This window comes from Curcuma longa, chromosome 21 (genome assembly GCF_044706935.1).
Source record: "Curcuma longa cultivar G26 ecotype Majalengka, Jawa Barat chromosome 21, ITB_CL_G26_1.1, whole genome shotgun sequence".
In the NCBI taxonomy this organism is placed as follows: Eukaryota; Viridiplantae; Streptophyta; class Magnoliopsida; order Zingiberales; family Zingiberaceae; genus Curcuma; species Curcuma longa.
Window position 1 is genome coordinate 8,371,740 of NC_133881.1, and position 24,822 is coordinate 8,396,561.

The 24,822-nt window shown below is 38.8% G+C and overlaps 1 protein-coding gene across 1 annotated transcript; it reads left to right on the forward strand.

The window, feature by feature from the left end:
- Nucleotides 1–1,440: 1,440 nt before the first annotated feature.
- LOC141815133 (uncharacterized) lies at nucleotides 1,441–13,053 on the forward strand. Its single transcript, XM_074703077.1, has 16 exons — nucleotides 1,441–1,762; nucleotides 10,308–10,444; nucleotides 10,513–10,593; nucleotides 10,683–10,725; nucleotides 10,797–10,846; nucleotides 10,937–11,018; nucleotides 11,109–11,158; nucleotides 11,239–11,312; nucleotides 11,623–11,679; nucleotides 11,877–12,012; nucleotides 12,217–12,328; nucleotides 12,436–12,473; nucleotides 12,556–12,609; nucleotides 12,705–12,773; nucleotides 12,845–12,961; nucleotides 13,027–13,053. Exons 1-16 carry the CDS (start codon nucleotides 1,441–1,443, stop codon nucleotides 13,051–13,053), a joined length of 1,449 nt encoding a protein of 482 aa, XP_074559178.1.
- The last annotated feature ends 11,769 nt before the right edge of the window (nucleotides 13,054–24,822 follow it).

The following is a 24,822-nucleotide window of genomic DNA, read 5'->3' on the forward strand; positions in this document are numbered from 1 at the left end:
ATGATTCATAGCATGAGAGAATTTGTGATTGGATCACAACTCGTGAGCATCTCTACATGTGCAATTATGAATGTATTGAAATTATCCCTAGTCGAGGAATTGAGGAGCATGGACGTCATTGATTCTGTCGATCTCACTAGACATTGGATGTTGAGAGTTATACGTGGATGTTGGTTAAAGGTAATCAGTTCATTGGAGTGACCTGCCTTGAAACTTCATATGGTTCGATATATATGTCAATGAAGATCTTAGTGCAGATTAAGTGCGAGTTTCCTTTGACTTGTGGTATTCAAGTCACCTTGGTCATGGAGACTTATACTTTGACATCTTAAGTAAACATCTCTGAGGAGGTGTGGACCCGAGATGATTTGGTATAAGTCGAAGTGCCCAAAGATGTTTGAATAGCCTACAGAGGATTCACCGCTCCTTGAAAAAGGAGACGTATACCTTGCGGTCGCTTGTCAGGATTGTTACTAAAAGTCTTTGGCCAAAGCATTATATGTTAAGAGTACGGTACTCTTGAACACATATACAAGTAACTTGAATCCACAGGTTAAGAAAGCAGCTTGGGCTAGGTGTGACGTAGTCATCCTAGTGGGGACCGACACATAGACCATGTCCTGAACCAAGTGGGTATAAGACGGTGAAAGGAACGAGACACGTTTAATTAGAGCTGCTAAAGGGTTTAGAAACGTTCTGGAATCAATCATTGATTTTTTGATCAATTAGGGATCATAATGTACTACTAGGTGTCACTCATGATCATTCTGTAATTAATGGTTAATTATGGACAACCAACATAATAAAAAATCTATTGGTTCACACACATTACAAGTTCTCCGAAGGACTTAAAACGAGTTTAAGAATTGGATTCTAAGAATGAGAGAAATAAAGTCTGGTTGGACCGGACAAAGGACAATATGATGGAATTCATCTTACGAAGATGAAATGAATGAAATTGACTTCGTTCAAATCAGAGGTCGTTTGGTTAGTGAACCTAACGATTCGATTTTGAACCAAATTGAACCAACTTGGTTTGGTTCATGATGGAAGAGGGTTTGACAGAACGGATGTGATGAGAAGCTTCATCTTGTGAAGACGAATTGAACAAAATTAATTTGGGTCAAATCGGTGATCGTTTGGTTATTGAACCAAGCGAACCAAATGTGAACCAGTTTGCTACAGTAATTGGTCAATTTGCATCAGTAAGAAAGTTAAACCTGGTTTAGATTTTGGACCGATTTATCTTGGTTTTCTCCGGTTCAACCAATAGGTGCTGAAATAACCCTAATTATTACTACTCCTCGTTATAACGAGGAGTTAATGATTTTTCCCCTGTTTTATTCACCGCACTTCATCCCCCCGTGTCTCCCTTCTCCCTCGTTGCGCCGCCACTTCCGTCCGCGTGGAGGGGTCGCGGGACCGAGAGCAACACCGCCAATGCCGATAGCGAGCCGCGTCGCGTTCCTCCCCGAATCACACAAGAAGGGCTCCTGTACATCTCCTTTGCAAACCCTATGTGCCCGTGACACCGCCACCTTCATGAGCGTTGTGCGCCTGCGACACCGCTCACCTGTTGCTCGTCGACCACCAAAGAAGCCAGAAGAGCACAGTGCCAGCTGCGATCCTCTCCGCAAAGGCGCTGATCCTTGTCTTCTTCTCCACGCGACACATCGCTGCCTGCAGAGCCATCTTCCCGCGATTGGCCCTCCGCGCGACCACCTGCCTTGCTGCTTCGCGCGATCGCCCGTCAACCGCCTTGGTCCTTCGTGCTCGGGCTGTCTTTGCCCACCGCGCCAGAGAAGCAAGACGGCCAAGCCCTAGGCCGAGAGCGTAGACACGGACGTCCCTGTTTCAATCTTGCCACGCTGGAGGAGGGAAGAAGCCAAGGAGGAGAAACCCTAGTCTTCTGTTCCTGCTCTGTTTTGGCCGTCTCCTTGTTCGTGCTCTATTTCGGCCGTGTAGAAGAGGGTAGGATTGTATTAGAGTTTGGCCATTGGAATATGCTATTTGATAATCAGAAATTATTTTCAATTATCAGATAGTTTTTCTGTCGTTGTTGATCGACATCGATTGTTTAACGATCGTATGTCAACTTCCCAGTGTTGGTGCAAGGTGCACTAAGATCTTACCTAGAGTTTCGATGTTTGACAATACACCTAAGTCTGGTCAGTTTGACCAAGGGTTGATCCAAACAGGACTTGATGTTTGGATGTGTGGAAGTGAGCAAGAAAACCTAGTCGGTTAGACTAGGCAGTGGAAGTCCTGATCTGGACGATCGGGCAAGGGAAGTCCTGGTGAGTGAAGCTGGGCAAGGGAAAGTCTAGGCAAAGGAAAGTCCTGATTTGGAGGATCAGGCGGAAGTCTTGACAGAGTCAAGTGCACCAGGTGAAGTCTGGGCTGGTCTAGGTGACCGAGTCGCAGCAGAAGTCTGGGCTGGTCTAGGTGACCGAGTCGCAGCAAAAGTCTGGGCTGGTCTGGGTGATCGAGTTGCAGCAGAAGTTTGAGTTGGTTAGAGAGAACCGAACCGCAGCAAAAATCCTGGGGAGCGAGGAGAGAGCTGAGCACAAGTCCAACAAGTCTGGAGGACTTGGTTGGCATGAATTCTCCAGAATGGAGTGGGTTAGACTAACCCAAGATTTCGGTAGAAATCTGAAATTAGACCTACTAGGTAACACTTTAGGTTGTTTTGTTTGCTTGCTTGTATGCTTGTCTTGCAGGAACTAGGAGCTGGAAGCAAGAGGGAAAAGCAGAGGTGAAGCAAGCAAAGTCAACTCAAAGTCAAGCTCAAAGTCAACTCTGGTCAAACCTGAGTTGAGTCGACTCAACCGGAGACTTGAGTCGACTCGGCAGTGGAGTCGACTCAGATAAGGTTTTGAGTCGACTCAGGCTGACGCAGAGTCAAGACTTATCGCAGTTGACGCCACATCAATTGGAATCGACTCAGAAGTCAACTGGAGTCGACTCAGACAGGATAACGGGCGGAAGCGATAAAAGTTGATCTGCCACGTCAGCTGGAGTCGACCCAGATGGGCATCTGAGTCGACTCAGGACCAGTATATAAGGAGGCTTCGACCAGCAGCTGAAAACAACAATTGATACGCCTTCCTTCCGACAAGAGCCGCTATTGAACGCGAACGGGGCCAGGCACGTGCAACCGGGGAAGATCCAGGAGGAGTGTGCGGCGCTCAGGACTTCCGAATCGGCTAAGTGTTTGGTTTATTTGTTCTTTATTTATTTGTATTATTTCTTGGACTGTAAGACGGGTTGCTCCACCTCTGAACGACGTTCGGAAAGGAGACCACTAGTGGACGGGCGCCTCCCGAATTAGGCCTTGGACGTACTAACCCTGGGGGGTTAGGAACCAAGTAAATCCAGTGTGTCCTCTGTCTCTTATTACTAATTCCGCTGCTTAAGTATTCTGATAGTTAACGAAAGATTCCGAAAAAGTGACACGCGCTATTCACCCCCCTCTAGCGCGTACACGATCCTACAATTGGTATCAGAGCTGGTGCGCTCTTGATTGGACTAACCGCCAAGGGAGCAAGACGGCAAAGATAGAGGGGGAGAAAGGTATGTGTTTAAAAGTTTGTTTTAAAAATTATATAATATGTTTTAAGTGCAGGGAGAGAGTGCACTTTAAAAATAAGTGTCCTACTCAAAAGATTCGGACGGCACCACCGACGGCAAAGGAGCAACCGACCACATCAAATGCCAAGTGACACGCACTATTCACCCCCCCTCTAGCGCGTACAGATCTTACACCCGGGAGCTTATGAAGCTTTCAGGAACCACATCAAAAAGGAATGCTTCAATGGTTGACCACCGATAACTATGAATACGATTCTCAGCGATAGTTAGAAAGCCCCAGAACGATCGCGATAAACATTGTTGCGTAGTTTCTGGAATAAGACTTCTCTCAATTCGATCATCATCGATCATCGGCTAGTACCGAAGACGATGACGCGACTCGTGGCTTCCGAAGTCGTCCAAATGGGAGCTTAGCGTGGATCACCAATAGAGGCGGGACTTCGACAAGAACCGCTCAATTGATACCAATCCTGCTCAAATGTTATCGGAAAGGTACGCGCAGAATTATTTAATTTTCTAGAATATTTTAATTTCCCATCATACCTTATAAATGTTATTTCCTGTTTTGCATGTGTGTGTTGTATACTAATTAGTTTTAATTATTTGTATATTTTCGCTGCGCACGTTTGCGAAATATGTAAACACGCGCATTGTACCGGGATGATCCTAACAATATGAAGCATGATATTCAAGCCTCTTCTATCACACACTCGATCCTATAGATTTTCATTACCATCTACTATTGTGGGCATCAATAATACACTAGGATACTTGCCACTTAGGTGTGTTGCATCAATTTCAATTAGTTTACAAATATATCACTACAACAATACTGCTTTTTAAGGGCACACATAAACGCCATTATGATATACTTTTAGTGACATTAAAGTTATAGTGACATCATCAATAAACGCCTTATAAAGTGATGCCGTCTTAGGTCCTCCGACATTCCTGATATTTTTATAATATCATTATAAAATATCAATGTTAACTTCAAAAGTATCTTAATTTTAGGGATATAATGACAATAAAAAAATGTTAGGAAAGAATCATGTTTTCAAAGACATTTATGAATGCCTTATTATTATTGTAATAAGGACAAATTTAAATATCACCTAAACTAATTTATATTGACAATTATAAATTTTTATTTAAAGTAATGATAATTTAAATGTCATTTTAAAATGCAACCTTAACTAATCTATAATGATACTATTAAATATCAGTTATATTAATTTATAAAGACATTAAAAATTATCATGATATTTATTCAAAATATATAATTTTAATTCAAAATTTACACATTATTACAATTCATCCATCACATAGAATAGAAAAAATTTTCAAAAGACAATTTAAAGAGCTAATAGATAATTTTTATTCATCTACAATCATTTGAGTCAAATTTACAAATGCAATATTAATGATAAATCTTTCACATCCAAAACTAACTATACACTAATAAAATGTACTCAAAATATTAAATTTTAGAACTAACAAAGTCTTCTAAAATAAAAACTCAACTAATTTACTATGAGTCATCTTCCACTATTATATTGTAAGCAAAATTCAAGTACTTGTCACCTACAAACACAATGCATATATTTGTATAAGTACAATAAAACAATGAAAATATAAAGTTAATAAAAATAATTTAAAATATTAAATGTTATATCAAATGAGAAAATTAAAAAGTATCATTTTATATACATCTAATATTAGTCTTCACTTTCTATCTTCCAAGTGTATCCTTAAATCTCTGTAAAAAATCATAGGACTTAATTCAAATTTCTCAAATATCATTCCTCCAAGTGCTCACATTAAGAGAAGATTTTAGAACAAATGATTATTAGTAAATCAAGCAATAGGTATAAGTCATAATGATAAGAACATATATATGATTGTTACCGTAAATGCCTAACCAAGATTAGTTGGTACTTCACTATTTAGAGTTACTTCAATCCTAAGAGCTATAGTGTACATAACCTTAACAGCTTTAAGTGAGTATCTAATAAGCAAAAAGGTTATTTCAATCAAGTAAAAAAATAATAGAAAAGAAAGACAATACTCTGATAATTATATACTTAAAAATTTATGAATTTATATACCGGCAAATCATACACGCTTAGTCTATTTGAGAGAACAATCTTACTAAGATCTTACTTTTCAAAGAAATTATTTTCACGCAGGTGGAACAACATAAAGTTGTAGAAGAACAAAGACAACAAAAAGCTAGAAAGGAATCACTTAAAAAAGAGTAAAGCAACGCATAAAGTTGTAAAAGTCAAGTGTTACATGCATTGTCATAAATTCTAATTTGCTAAGAACTTCTTGCACCGGCTGAAGATAGATATAAACTTTAGGTTTTAACCATACTGACAACATAAAATTACTCAGCACATAATATCTTAGCAAAGCATGACAAATTTTAAAGCTCCGAACAAATATTCAACATATAATTCCTTGTCAGCATTAATAATCATATCTTAATTTCCAACAAAATATCTAAGTATTGAGTTAATTGTTGGATATTGGGGTCTTAATGGACCAATACGATTTTATGGAAAAATTGAAATGTCATCAATAGATGAAAGTCGTAATTGACTTCAAAATCGAAATCTACGTTTTGCGTAGATAAATTTAAACTATTAATTTGCTCAAAATCGATTAAGGGTGAATGAGAAATTAATTGTTTAAAATCGACCCAAAATAACATTAATTGTTAATTAATGTTATATAAGGAAATGCATGGGGAATAGTCCCACATCGAAAATTTTCGATGGGCTTCCTTTCCTTATTAATGATGCTGTGTTAATAGAGTTAACACAAAAAGCTCATGTGCTCTCTTCTCAAGGGCGAGCAGGTGCTCATACCTATGAGCCCGCCACCCACCACGTGCGCACGTGCGCAATGGGCGCTTTATCGACGCACTTTGCTCTTCGCGCGTACGCGTCGTCGCGAGGAACTTAAATTTATGCTCCAGATGACATTGCATTGCCTACGTAGCACTTGGATGACGTGTCAGGCTTACATATGACGTGACAGTGCCTATGTGGCATCCACGTGGGCAAGAAGAGATGACTGGGCTGTTGATTGGGCGAACGGATGACAACCATTGATCAAAGAGGTGTGATGGATCACATGTGATGTGATCTGGAGCGTTGGATCACAAAGAGTCATGATCTGACCGCTTAGGATGAGACTTGATCTGAAGTGTCAGATTGAATGGATCATTAGATCCAGATCCGACAGCTGATGACAAGAGGAGAGATCTGAGGGTCACAACCCTTCAGAACTGATGGATGAGATTAAGAGGGCTATGTGAAGGGTTACAACCCTCCAGATCGGACGATCCATCCCAAAGGATACATCCACTCACCCAAAGAGTATTCAACCTTTTCATTTAGTATAAATAGATCCTTTCAGATTGGACCTCTTCATTTGGTATAAATAGATCCTTTCAGATTGGAAATTTCATCGATCAATTCATCGATTCTCCTATTTCCTTCTGCATTCATCTCATCTAGTGTATTCGGAGTCCAAAAAACCTAGAAGAAGGTTCGCCAGTCTCGGAATTTGAAGTGCTACTATTTTGAGACGTTCGTCGTTGTATCTTGGGAACGAATTGCTGCTATCCGTTAGCACCGTAGCAGAGCAATATCGTTTACGGAGATAGTGTTGAACACTAGCCTCGACGAGTCATATCAATTTGCATTCTCCAGAAGCTACCGGGACCAACATTAACAAGCCATTTCTTTATGATATTTCAAGTACTTACCCCATCAGATGCAAAAATTATGGAGTGCAAATTTGGAATTGAATTGACACTTTCAACTTTGATTGTAACATGTATATCCACATTACAACCTAACAAAATAAATCGAGGCATTAGCTTTCAATAAATAAATCAATGAGCCAAATGGGAGTTACTTTAAGGTAATTTAAATATCTCAATAAAATGTACATTGTACTCATGAACACCTACTTTTCAATAATGCTTCAGTTCATGGGCAACTTTAGCATCTTTAACAAAAGAAACTGCATAGAAATACGCTTTGTTCTCAACTCCAAATTTATTGTCATCCCAATCCTTTTCTATAAGAAACAAAGAGAAAGTTATTAGCCCCGGGGCTACGGTGCAATGACAGGGTGTCTGTATAATTTCCAAGGTATATAAGGAGCGAGTCTTAGCTATGACAAATTGTCAGATGAAGTTCTCTCAATGGGTGGTTGACTTAAAAATATTGGACTGTTGGGTCGCCCACTACGAGTGCTTCCCGATTTATCCTAGTAGTCGGTAAGAAACTTTCATGGGATTGAACTGATCATCCCCAGGATTAGTCTATCCGAAGAGTTGAATACCTAGTGCTAACTTTAAAAAAAGAGAAAGTTATTATTCTGAACACAATGTTATTGTACCTAGACATTGATCTCTTGCTTAACTGAATAGAAAGCAAGCATCAGTACACTAACTTACCTGTGATGGATGACAAGGTTGCACTCTTTCGTCATCATTTAGATTCCTCCTAGACTTGAGTTCACCTCTATCAACTACTTCACACTTTTTTTACTTCACCATTAGGGAGATCATTCAGCTTGACCAATTAAGTGATTACCCAATGACAGACATACCAAACCGAAAGTGAAAATTAATATGCCAGACTTCCACTTTCATTATGTAACAAATACTGTCTAATTTTGCTTTTGTTTCTCATATTTATCTTAAAATTGTATTATATTGGGGAGTGTGTATGCCATTGATTCACTCAATAAATTAACAAACTGATACTGGAGCATCTAACAACATGATTAGTTTATGTCTTCTGATGCAATTATATTCCTCTTTGAGCTGTGATGAGAAGAAATTTTAGTTTAATAATATTTTCGACAATGTCGTTTATTTCCCTATCTCTTGTTATTCTTCCGAATTAACAGGTTTTAGAAGATTATTTTCGGCGTTCGCAGTCGAATCCACGGATTCAATACTGTCCCCGGGATAATCACTATCCCACTCGGCGTCAGTTGGTATCAAAGCTTTCAAGATCTGACGGATTGTCGTCATGGTTGTTATCATGGTCGTGACAGACAGGTTCTGGCAGAGGAAGTCTCACACCGTGATCGTAATACCCAAGACGAGATTCTTGATCCACAGAGACAAGTTACGGAGTTATTCTAACGTATAGTAGTGCAAGATCTTGAAGATCGTTAGGTTCATGATCGTGGTCGTGATAGGCAGGTTCTGGCTGAGGAAGCCTTGCACCTTGATCATAGCACCAAAGATAAGATACTTGAAGATCTATAAAGACAAGTCATGGAATTATTCCAGTGTCTAACGGTTCAAGATTTTGAAGATCGTGAGGTACGTGGTCAAGATCGTGATAGGCAAGTTCCAGATGAGGAAGCCTCACACTGTGATCGTAGTGCCCAAAATCTTAAAGGTCGTAAGTTCTTTTCTTTTTTACTTGGATACAATTTTTCTTGAGAAAGATATGGACGACAAGATCGAAATAGTCGGTGATCCAATTTATGATGAAGATGAGACTGAGTTCCAACGTCTAATGACACAAGATCTTGAAGATCGTGAGGTATGTGGTCAAGATTGTGATAGGCAGGTTCTAGATGAGAAAGTCTTACACTGTGATCGTAGTGCTCAAAATCTTAAAGGTCATAAGTTCTTTTATTTTTATTTGGATACAATTTTTTTTGAGAAAGATATAGACGACAAGATTGAAATAGTCGATGATCCAATTTATGATAAAGATGAGACCGAGTCAATTAGCGAGCCAGTGTATGACGAAGTATTTTATGATGATGATTGTAAGATTCTAGAGGTCAGACTATCTGAGGATGCAGTTTATGTTCGATCAAAAGTACAACAACCGCCTAGAGATTTGACTGAGTTAATATTAAAGGATCTTCCTCCTATTCCACCACTTACGTGACGACTTTTGATCACTACAAGAAAATCGGTCTTTAACAACACTCAAAAGACATCGGTTTTATGTCAAAACCGATGTCTTTTACTTTTTAACAACGGTTTTAACAAAAACCGATGTCTTTGAGACATCGGTTGGAGCCTACGACAACGATTTTTGGAGGCTACAACAACGGTTTTAAAACCGATGTCTATGTGCGCTTTCAACAACGGTTTTTGAAGACTACGACAACGGTTTGAGAACCGTTGTCTATTTGCGCTTTCAACAACGGTTTTGGAAGCTATAACAACATTTTAAAATCGATGTCTATTTGCGCTTTCAACAACGGTTTTGGAAGCTATAACAACAATTTAAAACCGTTGTATATTTTCGTTTTTTCTTTCCCTCTCTCCCTCCAAATATTTCTTCCACTACACGCCGAATAACCTTTTTAACCTCGGTTTCATTTGCATTCCTTATTTTAATAGGAACTATTATATTCGCGCCCCTTCCCTCATAAACCCGAGCCCTACTTCTTCCTTCTCCACCGTCTACCGCCGCCGCCCTACCTCATCTTCTTCCTCCTTCGTAGCCGACAGAGCAAGCCAACACCGCAGCCCCTTCGCCTTTCACCACCGTCCGTCGGAAGGAGCCGTCCGTCGCCTTTCAACACCGCAGCCCCCTACCTCATCTTCTTCCTCCTTCGTATTCACGCCCCTTCCCTCATAAACCCGAGCCCTACTTCTTCCTTCTCCACCGTCTACCGCCGCCGCCCTACCTCATCTTCTTCCTCCTTCATAGCCGACAGAGCAAGCCAACACCGCAGCCCCTTCGCCTTTCACCACCGTCCGTCGAAAGGAGCCGTCCGTCGCCTTTCACCACCGTCCATCGAAAGGAGCAAAATAAAGAAAGCCAGGGGCGTGTTCTTCTCTGAGGAGGTGGTTTCTGCTAAATCCCTTCTGTCTCTCTCTGTCTCTCATTTTGATGACTTCATTTTGGCTTGCAGAGGATCTGCAAATGGTTCACGCAGTTGCTCTTGGCTGTTGATTACCTCCATTCCAACCGCGTACTCCATCGTGATATCAAGGTACAGAATACCGTATCATCCCCCATTTTCTTGCAATGATCTTACTTCTGTCCTTGTCTTATAATTTGCCTTTTTCCTTTTTGTTTCAGTGTTCTAACATATTTCTCACCAAGGATGATGATGTTCGACTAGGTAAGATCAAGTGCAATTCTCTTATAAACACAAGAGAGCAGATTTTTTTTTTCTTATTTGCATGCTTGCAGGTGACTTCGGACTCTCAAAATTGCTCAATGCAGAAGGTCTTGCTTCAACAGTAGGGCAGTTCATTCCTTCACTAAATCTTTAGTTTCATAAACTTAATCTTTAGTTTCCATGATTTTGTTATGCAAACATGTTTCTGAAGGTGGTAGGCACTCCAAACTGCATCTGTCCAGAGATCTTAGCTGATACACCTTACGGATACAAATCGGATATCTGGTCACTTGGTAAGATCTGACATTGAACTTTTGTTTGTAAAAAGCTCAGATAGAATCATGGTAAAATACTTTTTGACTGTCGACTGTGAAAAATTTAAGGTTGCTGCATGTTTGAGATAGCAGCCCATAGTTCAGCCTTTAGAGCTCCAGTGAGTTGGTGCCAAATTGTTCATACCTTTTCTTCTGATATTAGAATTTGTTGTTAATGTTTATAAACTTGCTCAAACAGGCCATGCAAGGTTTGGTTAACAAAATCAATAGATCATCCATATCACCAATGCCTCCCATATACTCTTCTTCTCTGTAAGCTACCCTTGAATTCAACACTGCCAGTAGATTGATTCTTAATTTAAAATATGTTTCTCTACAAAATTGCAGTACTTATAAAGGTCGACGATGGAGAGCAGCTGTTGTTCTGGAAGTTTGGTTTTTGGATGCTGGATCTGGTTAACAATACAGTTCAAATATGTTTCTACAAGCTCATCTATGCTTCCATTTATGCATTGCTCTAGTGTTCAAATTTATGCTCTGTTATATGCTCCTTCACATTGCTCATCACAGTTTGTTGCATTGCAGTGAAATACCGAACATGAACTAGTTCTTCTCCTGCCAGGTTTGACAAGGAGATGAGCAAAGAGGTTGCAATTAAAGTCATTGACTTGGAAGAAACGTGAGTTTCCACTTGATACAAGAATTCAAAACAAACCCAAAACCTATACTTGTCCTCTTCTTCCTGACGTAGATTATATATGTTTGCAATTTTTTTTCAATTGCATGGAGGATGACATTGAAGATATTCACAAGGTTAGCTTCAATTGTTCTCGGCATCTGCAAACCATACTAAATCACTTCTGTTTCTAATAAAAGGCATGCCTTCCAGGAAATATCAGTTTTGTCCCAATGTAGATCACCATATATTACTGACTACTATGGATCCTATCTCAACCAAACAAAACTGTGGATCGTTATGGAATACATGGCCGGTGGTTCTGTCGCTGATCTAGTGAGTTCAATCATACAGTTTCTTCTTTAGTTGTAGTTCATGACAATCATAATTCTGGAGCTGCAACCAGTTACTGTGTTTTTGCTCTTTCAGAAGAATGCATTTGTTCCTTAGTTGTAATTCACAACAATCATATCTTAAGTAACTATAGAAACTTGAATTTTAAGTAGTACATTCAAGATTGCTTAAACTTTGTTCTCCTAGCTTCGACCTGATCATCCTTTGGATGAAATCTCTATCGCTTGCATTTTGCGCGACTTGCTGCACGCAATCGAGTATCTACACGGCGAAGGAAAGATTCACCGGGATATAAAAGGTAATGCCTTCATTGTTCCTCTGCTAATGTTCATGTAACAATGCCTCAACCTTCAAATATTGCTTAAGATTTCATAATGCTGCATATGTTAACTTTATATTCTGCAGCTGCAAACATTCTTTTGACTGAAAAAGGAGATGTTAAGGTCTGTTTTTCGATTCTGTTCTATTCCTTCCCATGCAAATCTGGATATTGATGCAAGTGCAAGTATCATGTTTCCAAATTAGGTTGCAGATTTTGGTGTTTCTGCACAAGTGACAAAGACAATTTCGAGAAGGAAGGTATTTTGATAATCAATTACAGTTATTCATGTATAATTAATAAAAGTCAATACATAAATTAACATGGACTTACTGACAAGTGTAGAACATTTCAGACTTTTGTTGGAACTCCATTTTGGATGGCTCCTGAAGTGATTCAAAATTCTGAAGGATACAATGAGAAGGTGACTTGAGAAACTTTCCTACAAGTTAGAATTGAATGGTTTCATTTGCACAAAGCTTACTGGATATGCAGGCAGATATTTGGTCTTTAGGAATTACTGCGATCGAGATGGCCAAAGGTGAGCCTCCTTTGGCTGATATCCATCCAATGAGGGTTCTTTTCATGATACCAAAAGAAAACCCTCCTCAGGTTTGTTTTTCTCTTTTCTTATGATAAACTAGTATGGAATTTAATGATCATTTTGTTCTATGCAGCTCGATGACCATTCTCTCGGCCTATGAAAGAATTTGTATCTTTATGTTTGAGGAAAAATCCTGCAGAGGTAAACTCTTTAAACTAATTGAAGTATTTTCTGGTAGACTCTTCATGGTTACATCTTACACCTCTGAGTGAATCCAGCGACCGAGTGCAAAGGATCTTCTTCGACATCGTTTAATCAGAAATGCCAGGAAAAGCCCAAGGCACTTCTCATATCTATATCATGGTTTGTGTTTGCTTCACAGAGGAAGGCCAAAGTTCAATCAGTTTGGTCCAAGCCTTTTCCAAGTAAGTGAATGGAGTGGCTCATGATTCATTGCTATGCTAGATGGAGATTTTGTATCTGTAGAAGAAGTACAGTAGTCAAAAGGTTATTTGTAAACGCTGAGGATTCTATTAGTTCCTTCTGAGGATGAAAACGCTGAGGGAATGTGTAATATGTTGCAAGAAGAATATTTGTGTTAGTTACTTTTGGTTATTTGTAAATAATGAGGTGATTAAATATATCGGTGCTTTTCTATTTGTGATTTGTTTGGTAAATTTATAATATTATGATAATTTTGTAATCTTGCTCGATCATAATTTACAAACAACATAAAAAAAATAAGTGTTATTACAACAGTTTTAAATTCAATGACATCGGTTTGGAAGCGTTGTCGTTAAGTGATATTACATCGGTCGAAAACCGTTGCTAAAATTGATGTTAAACAGATATTACATCGGTTTTATACCGTTGCATAATCGATGTCTTTGAGTGATACTACATCGGTACTACATCGGTTACAAACCGATGTCGTTGCGTGATATTACATCGGTTAAAAATCGATGTCTAAAATGTCAGACCTTTTACATCGCCTTCATAGACATCGGTCGATTTTCTCATAGACATCGGTGGAAAACCGATGTCTATGACTATTTTTCTTGTAGTGAGTGAAGAAAAGAAGAAAAAAAAGAGAAGATTGTAAAGAGGGAATGTATTGGGCATTTAAGAATTGGTTTCATGGCCGGATTGGAGAGCAAAAAGAATGTTAAAGACATGTTCAGAAATGAGTTTGAAAAGGAGTTCCAATTGTAAGAATTGAGCTTGTAAACCAAATGGAAATCAAGTGCAAGTCACATGTGCCAAGACAAGTGCCCAATGTGCCAAGTTTGCAAATTTTGAAGCCCTTAAGAGCTATTGAGAAACAATTTACTGAAGTTACTGTGCTAAGAAGCTATTAAGGTTTTAAGAAATGAATGTTATGTTTGTGATCAGGAATCAAAGTGAAAAGAAAAAAATTGAAAAGAAAACAGTTTGAAAATGGAGAGAAAAATGATGAGTTTTGAAGTTGTTGATGAGTTTTGCTTGGATTTCTTTCAACAAATCAATTGCATGCTTATTTGAATAAGTGGGATTGAAGTGCAACAAACTAGTGATACAATTCAAAGGGGCATCCATTCAGATCAGAAAAAGAAAAAAAAATCAGAAACAGAATGCAAAATCAGAAAATCAAGAAAAAAAAAAGAGAAAATAAGAATGTTTCAAGTAGAGTTTCAAGAATTTGATCGGTTGATGAACCACAGTAGAACCTACCCCATTTCAGTTGTTTACTAAACAACAAATTCAGATATCAAGTGGTCCCAAGTGTTGATGGCAGCAAGAAAGGAAATCAGAGAAAAATAGAAAAATCAGTTTTTTCAGCTTTGTTTTTCAACCAAGTTTTGCCATCTTTGAGCTACTGATCCGAAATGTAATTTCATGGAAATTTTCATGGTTATTAGCCTTATCAATCAAGATTCATGATGCAAAAAGAATGGAGGCAAAACAGCAAGAAACAAAAGAGAACAAACAAAGTTTCAAACTCAACTTCAATAATTTTCAGAATTAAGCGTGTCATTGATACATTGAAATTGCGGTTTCATGTGAAGTGAATTTTGATTTCTGATGATTGGATGTTATTTCTTATCTCTTGTGAAACCTAAATGTGAAAGAATGGGGCTTGATTCAAAAGGAAAATGCAAAATGGCACAATTGTGGAGATATGTTGAAGAAAAGAGAAAAAGTGAAGGGAAAGAATGTATCAAGGAGGAAAATTCAAGGAGTTTAGATCAGAATTGGTTCATGGATTTGCAAAACACACTTAAACAAATGGGATACAAGAGAAAGAAATCAGAAAAAGGGCAAGGGTTCATTGATTAGCATTTAACTATACTCTTGTTTACCACTTTCATTCACTTTCCTATTTGATTTTCTTTTCTCTTGGATTTTCATTTCTAAATTCCTATTTCATTTGTTTCAGTTCATGATCTCTTTAAATTTTCAATAAGCCTAGTATTTGTGGATTCCAAATTAAGAATGGTAGTGGAGAGTAGAAAGCAAGCAAGCCTATAGAAATGCATGAAACTTAAGTTGCTTGAGTGAGCCCTACTTTACTTTGATCATGAATTAGAATTAGGGTGAGAGCCACTGATTTATCTATTGAAAACAACCTCGTGAGATTTACTATGATGCATTTATCTCAATTAATCATGAAGGGTGAAACTTGCTATGTGGTTAACCAAATACAAGGGTTAGTCCATGGGCTTAAGCCTTTGAGATTTTACAATTTAGATAATTCCCTTTTAATTGTTTCTAATCATGATTAAAAATGATCTAGGGGGGTACAATCTTAGTTTATTTTGTTGACTTGAGCGAGACGCTCAAGGGTAAGTGTGGGGGAATTTGATGAGCTAGGGTTTCTTGCATTTTAATCGATTCAATTTTTGGGTTTTGCATGAAAATAATTATTTATTGAATCGATTTGATCATGTTTGTGCTATATTACATAAATTGAGGCTAGATTATAATTTTCATGATTTAATGGAAATTTTTACATTAATTTGGTTTTAATTGATTTTAGGGTTCAAATCGGATCGAATTCGAGTTCAATCGCGATCAAATCGAGCTAATTTGCCAAAATTGATCAAGCCAACATGGAGGACATGACCAAGATCAAGTCCGATCAAGATCCCTCAAATTTTTACAAGCCCTAGACTACCCTAAACCCCAGATCAAGCCTGCATCGTCAGATCAAGAATCAACGGTCGAGATTAATGGTTTAATCAGACTATATAAACCCAATTTTAATCGATGAACAGTGGCTGCATCACTGTTCATCGTCCCCAACGCACGCACTCTGCTCGGGAGCGTAACAGCACAGGCGTCCCCTTCTTCCCAAACCTTTCCCATTGCAATCCTTGATCCACGAGGAGTACGAAGCCGGTCGATTGGGTATTTTACGGTGGCTGGAAGGCGCGCGACGGCGAGGGTCTTTCCGGCGAGCGCCACCTCTGTTTTCTCGCGCTCCGGTCATCCACGACTCAATCCGAAACCGCGAGCCTTTGAGGGGTTCTCTGAGGTTCGTGGCTAGCTTACATACCATCAGCAAGGAGATCGGAGTCAAGAGAAGCTGAGGAATCCGGTTTTGCAGCTTAAAAGAGCTTCGGGCAGCACTCTGCTTTGTCCAGAAAGGGTTTTTCGGGGTTAATTCGGGTGCTGGCAGTGAGCAAAAGACACAACCGACCACGTTGAAGACTCCAGATGGACCATTGAAGCCACATTGTGGATTCACCAATTTGATTGACACCAAATTGAGGAGAAGAAATGGAAAAGGGAAGGGTCGAAGGCATTTGTCTGATTTTTCGATTTCTGATAGCTGTTCATTTCTGAATTTCGATTTCAAACCTTGTTAATCAGTCCCAAGATTCTTGAATTCACTTGTTAGGTTAATTCATCATGTTTGTATGACAATCCTAGTTTGTTTCGTGATGTTTATGAATCTTGTTAGCATTCCTTATTGTTTCAAGCTTTTAAACTGTTCCGTGCCATTCTTCAGTGCACTGTTCCGTGCCAACCTACAAGAGACTGTATCAAACTTAGTTTAGCTAGGTTAAGAGCCCTTAATGCATTCTAGGATTTAGCCATCAAGTTCCATTGAATTGAATTGTTTCAATTTTTCTTGCATCAATAGCATTGAAATCCATTTAGGTTGACAATTAGGTTTACTGTTTGATTTCAACAGTTAGGGTTTCTATTGAATTTTAATTTGCATGCTTAGGTTATATTGATACTTAGGATTTCTTGCTTGTCTTCATTTTTTTATGCATTTTTCATTAATACATTGAATTTAAATTTTCATTACCTTTGAAAACACCAAAACCCTCATTTTATATGCGAAAACCCAAAAAGAATGACACTTGAGCTCGATTCACGCAATTATCTACTAGTCCTTGGAAAAACACGACTCGAGGCCCCTATACTTCATTTATTTGAATATATTACGAGTTTTTGATAAATTTATGAATTCTAATTTGCAACCCTATTCGTGACACATACCAAATTTAGGGTTGCCATGAAGCCTCCTTTGCAAGGTTCTTTCAATTTTTGGATCGAAAGGAATGTTTGGAATTACGCATGCACACCAAAAGAAAATGTTATTATGCTTTCAGAAAAGAAGTAAAGAAAGAGAAAGAATGGAAGAAAGACTATGGTGGAAAGACTCAAAATGTAAAAGTCTAATGAAAAATAGTGCACAGTCTCCGGCAACGACACCGAAAACTTGATAGGCTCCCGCAAGAGTATGGTTGTCGTCAAGTAATAAAAAATTATCGAATCCACAGGGACCGTGGAATTATTCACTAGACTAGCACAAACAAAGTTGCGAACGAAATAGTTTTGGTGTTGATGTCACGCCCCGAGAAGGTCGTCTGAAAAATTTTGATAGCATCTCCCCAATAACTATGACAATTCCCCTAATACAGACATGCATACACAACCACAGGCGGCTGGAATAAGGACTACACGTCCATGTATATCACAACACATATCATAAATGCAACATAAGACCTACACGGCCACACACAACAATAATTACATGCACGAAGAACCAAATATGCGACAAAAGCAGTACATACTAAGCAGAGACATCAAAATCCAAATCAACATCCGATAACAAATATAAATCCATCACAACACAGTCTATGTCCACACTACAAATCCAATGAGGAATACAAAACCATAACCGAAAGAAATACCACTATACCAACCAACGACACTCCGGATGTGAGACAGTAGTAGTCGACTGAAACTCCAAGCTCCAAGTACCTATCTGCTACCTGGGGAGAAAACATAACAACCCCAGGGTCTGGGTAGTGAGCATTAGATACTCAGTAGGTACAGGGAAGAAGTGCATGTAAAGATACATAGCAGGAATAAAATAAGGAACAACTAGAACAACTGGTATAGACTGAGTAGGAAATAACAACAAGTAACAGGAAACAGCATGGATCATGGTAGTAATCATGGTATATCAACAGAACAGAATAGGAATAATCCTACTATACAATAGGTATAGAATAATCAACAGGTATCATGAATCAGAGGTGTATCATGGTATATGAATCATATAAAATCATGCAATGCATGTCATGGCATACAATGCAACAGTCATAGATCATACAAGTGCAACAATCACACAAAGATACTGTAAACAACAATGCAGTATAATATACAACAAACACATACTAGCACCCACACAGGCAGTGCAATAATAGTCGCACCCACACAGGCAGTGCGTAGCACCCACACAGGCAGTGCAATAATAGTCGCACCCACACAGGCAATGCGTAGCACCCACACAGGCAGTGCTATAATGTTCGCACCCACACAGGCAGTACGATAATGATCGCACCCACACAGGCAGTGCATAGCACCCACACAGGCAGTGCTATAATGATCTCACCCACACAGGCAGTGAGATATATAACAATCAACAACAAACAACATGCAGATGTCATGAGGATCATCTCAACATATAATAGTATAGCTAATCAGCATGCTCAATATGAATCAAAAGGAATCATCATGAGTCAACGATATTAGTCAAAGGTCAATCAGCATGTGTCAAGCGACGAATAACACAAAGTGTCAACGAGATAAATAACATAGGTCAACATGAACCAAGATAGGTCATCATAGGTCAACGATACAAAATTGAGACTGTACTATCAATAGATAGATCAATCAAAGGTCAACCATCAGGTATCAAGCAACGAATAACTCAAGGTATCAACTAGATCAACAGGAGTAGCAACAGAATAGCATTAGATCATGTCAAAGGTCAACTAGGTCATCAAAGGTAGATCAACTAGATCAACTAGCAAGTATCAAGCAACAAGTAACACAGGAGTATCAACAGGATAATAACAGATCATAGCAAAGGTCAACAATAAGTATCAAGCAACGAATCCAGCAATGAATGCCAATAGGATATCAACAGGATAATAACAGGATAATGAATAACAAGATAATCATGCACTATAAAAAGAAGACCTGTGTTGACCAAGCACAAGAGTACCCACCTGATCAGAAATCTGTCAATGCTAGAACCCCAGAAAATAACCAACTCCGTGTAATAGGACCAATAAATCAAGGTCCTGCAACAATCAATAATAGCACAACACTGAGTACAACAATTCTGTAACAAATTATAGTATCAATTTATAGTATTAAATCATATACTATAATCCAACTAACCCCCTATCAACCTTTCTCCTATATTAGTTGATAAATCCAAATTAATGGATTATCAACTCCTACCTTAATCGTTAATGATCAAACCGGATCTTGATCATTAACTACCCACAACGAAACCTAAACGACATGATTAATCACATTTAACCTAACCAAATCAACATGTATCAACTTAATCAAATCATTAATTGATCAACCTAATCCATAACCTCCACATAGATCAGACCCATAGTAACTTGCTAACATGAAACAAATCAGATCTAATCAAGGGAGGCTTACCTCAGGTCTAATCAGAACCCTAAATCAGCCTTCGATTTCTCCTCCTCACCTTGCTGTTGCATCTCAACACAGCTCCGATCAACTCACTTCAACGAACTGTGGAAGAAGAACAAGCAAGATCCAAAGAAATCCATCAGCGAATCACTCTAAGAAGACCCAACAAATCGGAATCCAACCAGCCAAACCCTAACCTCAAAAACTCACCTCAAATCTCCGATCCAATCGTGCCCTAGTCGAGCTCCAACTCTTTCCGGCCGAACCCACCTTCACCGCTTCGATCTGATTCCAGCAAACCAAGTTGTAAGCTCCATCAGAATAGGAAGCAACACCCAAGAACGAACTCCAAGGTCCGATTCAAATCCCTAGATCCAAGATAAACCCAACTTACCTTTCGATTTCTTCTCCTCGTTAGAAACCGAAACCCAACAGTAGCTTCCCCTTTGAGATCTGAACTCGAAAACCTAAGAAACCATAGATCTAAGCTCACAATCCAAGCACAAACCGAAATCAAGCTCAGCTTCTTACCGATCTTCCTCAACCTTCGGTTCGCCGCCGTCACAAACCGCCGTAAGCCACCTTACGATCCAACCTCTTCCGGCAAGATCCAGCCCCGATCTATGCAAGCTCCGGTCGCCGGCTATTCCTCCGCTTCGGCACCGGCGTCGGGCGTTGACGAAGGAGAAACCGCAGTCCGTCGGCGAAGAAGAAGGGGTCGCGTCGCGAGATTGGGAAGGAGGTGAAGTCGCGACTACTGTGGTTATACCGGACTCCTAATGGGTTCGGGTTAACGGGTTTTAAAGCCATATCCTTTAATCCTTTAACCCACTAACCATTTATTCCTAATTGGGCCTAGTTAATTGGCAGCCCAATTAACCCTTTAATTGAGCCCGATTACTTTATTAAATCTAATTAATTAACCTCAATTAACTCCAATTAATCTCCTAATCCTTACCAATTAGGGTTAATTTTTTGGTATTTTACAATTGAGCCAAGAAAGAAGGAGAACTAAAGGACCTAATCTTCGAACGAAAGGGAATCAACTATATGGCAGATATGGGAAACGATCCTAGGATTTCAAAGTCCTTGAGAGTTATGGTTGATAGTATTATGGATGTTTTGTTATTCCTCAATATTTATATTAATGTAGTGATTCTAACCAAACTATCCAATTAGACATTTTCAAGCTTCATCGGAATTAAATCATGAATCTCTAATGTTATAATTAATGGTTCGAGATGACACCTAGATAGCCCGATTCTATAGCTCTTTCGCTGTCACCGGGTACTCCGGCAGTACTACTGGTATCCTACCCTCTATCACCGAGTACCCAATTAAGGACCTCTTCCTAGTAAATAATAACCATTAGTTATCCCTCATGAGAATTTGTTACAGCCTAAGAATCTCCTCGGAAAGTCCGGTTAAAAGGTTCACCTCCTATCACAAGGTATCCCGGTCATACGATCCTAAGATTTCCTATAAACGGTAATTCACTCCCATCCATATGAAATCAATCCTATAAAATATCACCAAATACGCACAAGATACAATTCCATATAACAAAGCATAAACATGTCATAGAAGATGACAAATACAAATCCATCGAGTACAATCATCTGTTACATTTTAATTTCTCCTATATCCTAGAATCAAAGAGATCTACTCCATGATGGAGGAAATACAACTCAAGAAGGAAGAAGAGGAATTCATCATTGTTCCAAAATCCCAGAAAGAAAAGGAAAAAGGACTTATCAATATGTGCAGTCTTTCTTGAATTGTGATCTCTTCGTCGTTGGCGATGGATGGAAGCGGCGGAGTAGCCTCGGGAAGGTGGATGTGACAGTGAATTCCTCCTCGAAATGTGGTTACGGCGCCTCTTTGTTATCCTCTGAAGGCTCCCCCTAAAATGTTTCCAAAAAGTTATTTAAATAGGCTTCTAGGGGAGACATGGTCTTGCCTCGTGGCACGGCCGAAAAGATCGAAGAGGCATGGTTGTGTGTCACAGCGCGGTCGAAAAGATCGGGCGAAATTTTTGCTAACACGCCAGAGAAAGGTGCTATTCTAGAAAGGAGGCATGGCCACACCAAGCAATGGCTTTGTTTCTAGGGCACGGTTGTGTCTAGTAGGCACAGCCTGAGGTTGGTGGTCTTCTGTTTCTGAGGCACGGCCATGCTTGGTGGCACGGCCTAGAGAAGGAATGGAGCTGAGTGGAAAGCACAACCGTGCTTGGTAGGCACGGCCCAGTTCTTGCTTTTGTTGTTCCCTCTTCATTTCGCCTTATTTCACGTCGATTTCCATCCTGCAAGTGCAAAAATACGAGAGCAGACCTCTGAACTAGGAAATAAAGAAAATGTGTCTAGTGCATGAATAAAGGATAAGATAAACATAGAGTACCAACATAAAAATGCATAAAGATGTCCAATAAAGTAGTAAAAATATATGCATACCCTACACACATCACATGATTTTTGGAATAAGGCTTATCTCGAATCGATTGTTATCGATCATCGACTAGTACCGAAGAGGATGACATGACTCATGGCTTCCGAAGCCGTCCAGACGAGAGCTTGGCGTGGATCACTAGTAGAAGCAAACTTCGACAAGGACCACTTGATTGATATCAACACCGCTCAACGTCATCATCCGTGAGGTACACATTTAGAATAATTTATGATTCTACAAAAAAAAATTAATTTTCTGTCATGCCTTGTACACTATTATTTCCTATTTATGCATGCGTGTGTGATGATTAGCTTTAATTATTATTTATTTCCACTGCACACGTTTCCGAAACATGTAAATACGCGCATCACCGGGACGATCCCAACATATTATTCCCACACTAGGAACGCGCCCTTATCCACTCCACTCTGGAGAATTTACCTATTTGCCAACCAAGTCCTCCAAACTTGTTAGACTTTCTGCTTAGCCTCGATCCTTAATCCCCATAATTTCTTGCTAGACATCTGATCCACCTGATCTACCTAGATTTTCATTGCCCGACATCTGGTCCACCTGACCTACCTGGATTTCCATGCTAGACATCTGGTCCACTTGATCCGCCAAGACTTCCACCTGGTGAACTTAATCCGTCAAGACTTTCACCTGGTGCACTTGATCCACCAAGACTTCCTGCCTAGTCCTCCAGACTAAGACTTCCACTGCCTAGTTTCCACTAGGACTTGCCTGTGCCTAGCCTCAACTAAGACTTTCCTGTGCTCCCTGCACACTTAGATCAACTTGTTAATAATCAACACACACTTAACTTGAACCTCTTGTCATTATCAAAACTAAGGTTCGATCATCTGGTGCTCCCTACACCAACAATCTCCCCCCTTTTTATTATGGCAACCTAAGTTTCAAGTTAAGAAAAAATATTTTAACTTTCTAGAAATCTATTAATCTATGCATAAAAATCTATTAATTCATGCATAAAATGAAAAATATGTAGTATGTAAACAGATTTCCTCACTCCCCTTGTTTTCAGGATTCCCCCTGAATTTATACTTGGAAAACAAAATCAAGTTTTGAAATTCTTTTATAATTTTGTACTCTCCCCCAGAACTTGACATGATTTTTGATCAACTTGTTACAAACTCATTCAAGTCTCTTTATATTTTTATACTCTCCCCCTGAACTTGACATAGTTTTTGATTAACTTGTTACAAACTCATTCAAGTCCCTTTTTAACTTTTTGAAAAATATTGGAGTTTTCATACTTGGAAAAACTTTTAAAATATTTTATAATTTTTAAATTAATTTAAAATTAAAATATGTTATCTCTCCCTCTTTGACATAATAAAAAATAAGTAGAATATATATGTGTGAGTCCAAGCATGTTATATATAAAAAAAATACTTAGATAAAAAAAATTGTTCTTTGTGGGCACGTGTCGAACTTAAGTTTCAGCTAACTGCCAAGGGATAGTAGCTTGACCCAGTTAGTCAAGTTTAAGTGTATCATTCCAGTTAGCTTATGCTAAGTAGGAACACTTAACTTGATCTATAATTTATGTTTATAGCCCAAACTTTGGTTCGATGCACAGACTTACGCATCTGAAACTTAGGCTAGAGTCCTATGCATCTCACACCGTTCTAGGTTTCACAATACACAATCATGTTAGCTAGTGTGCTTTGTGAGATGCTTAAGGTTCATGATTTCTAGGGGAGAAACTTAGTCTAATATTAAAACATTCCTTTCTTTCCTTTTAAAATTCAAACTCTAAAACTAAGTTTTTCAAACAAAACTTAAAATAAGCTTTTAAAATAGTTTTAAAAAATTAAGCAATAATAGATTTGAAAATATAAGTTTTTTAAAAATTTAAGAAATATTTTATCCTATTCTATCAAGCATAGCCCTAATTGTCTTAAGTATACTGAAATATAAGCATATCCCAAATTATCTTAACTATACTGAAATATAGCGCTAATTGTCTTAATTATACTAAAATATAAAAAGTTATACTACTAGTCTAAAAGGTATTTAACAATGTAAGTACAGATCAAACATGAAAACTAGGTCTATTAGGGAGGTGGCTTAGGATGACCCATGCTCCAGGATCTAAACATGTACATCATCTCAGCATGTCTAGCTCTACTCCTCTCCTCTTGAGTATCGAACTGACTGGTCATATACTGATGCAAACTCTAAACTGACTCCTTAAGTCTGATTACTCTGCTCCAGAGTGATAGGAGGTGGGGGTGGAGAGAGTTGAAGAAGATCCTCTAGGTCAAGATCATCATCATCCACCTCGACGACTGCTAGTGGAGGTGGCTCAGGCTGGTTCCCTCATCTCCAAGATAGAACCCCATTCTCGATATATGTACCCCAGCTAATAAGAAAATCCTAATCCCTAACATGTCAAACTCACTAGCTCGTTTAACTTCACTGTCAGTGATGTCAAACCCAAGTGATGCTATGATTAATGTCAAAATGTGGCAGTAGAGCATGTGAACCCTCCTACTGG

Coding starts and splice junctions, on each gene's coding strand:
- LOC141815133 (XM_074703077.1), top strand. CDS start 1,441: ATGCCGATAGCGAGCCGCGTCGCGTTCCTCCCCGAATCACACAAGAAG. Junction 10,445..10,512: donor GCGTGTTCTTCTCTGAGGAG/GTGGTTTCTGCT, acceptor TTTGGCTTGCAG/AGGATCTGCAAATGGTTCAC. Junction 11,680..11,876: donor GTCATTGACTTGGAAGAAAC/GTGAGTTTCCAC, acceptor TTCTAATAAAAG/GCATGCCTTCCAGGAAATAT.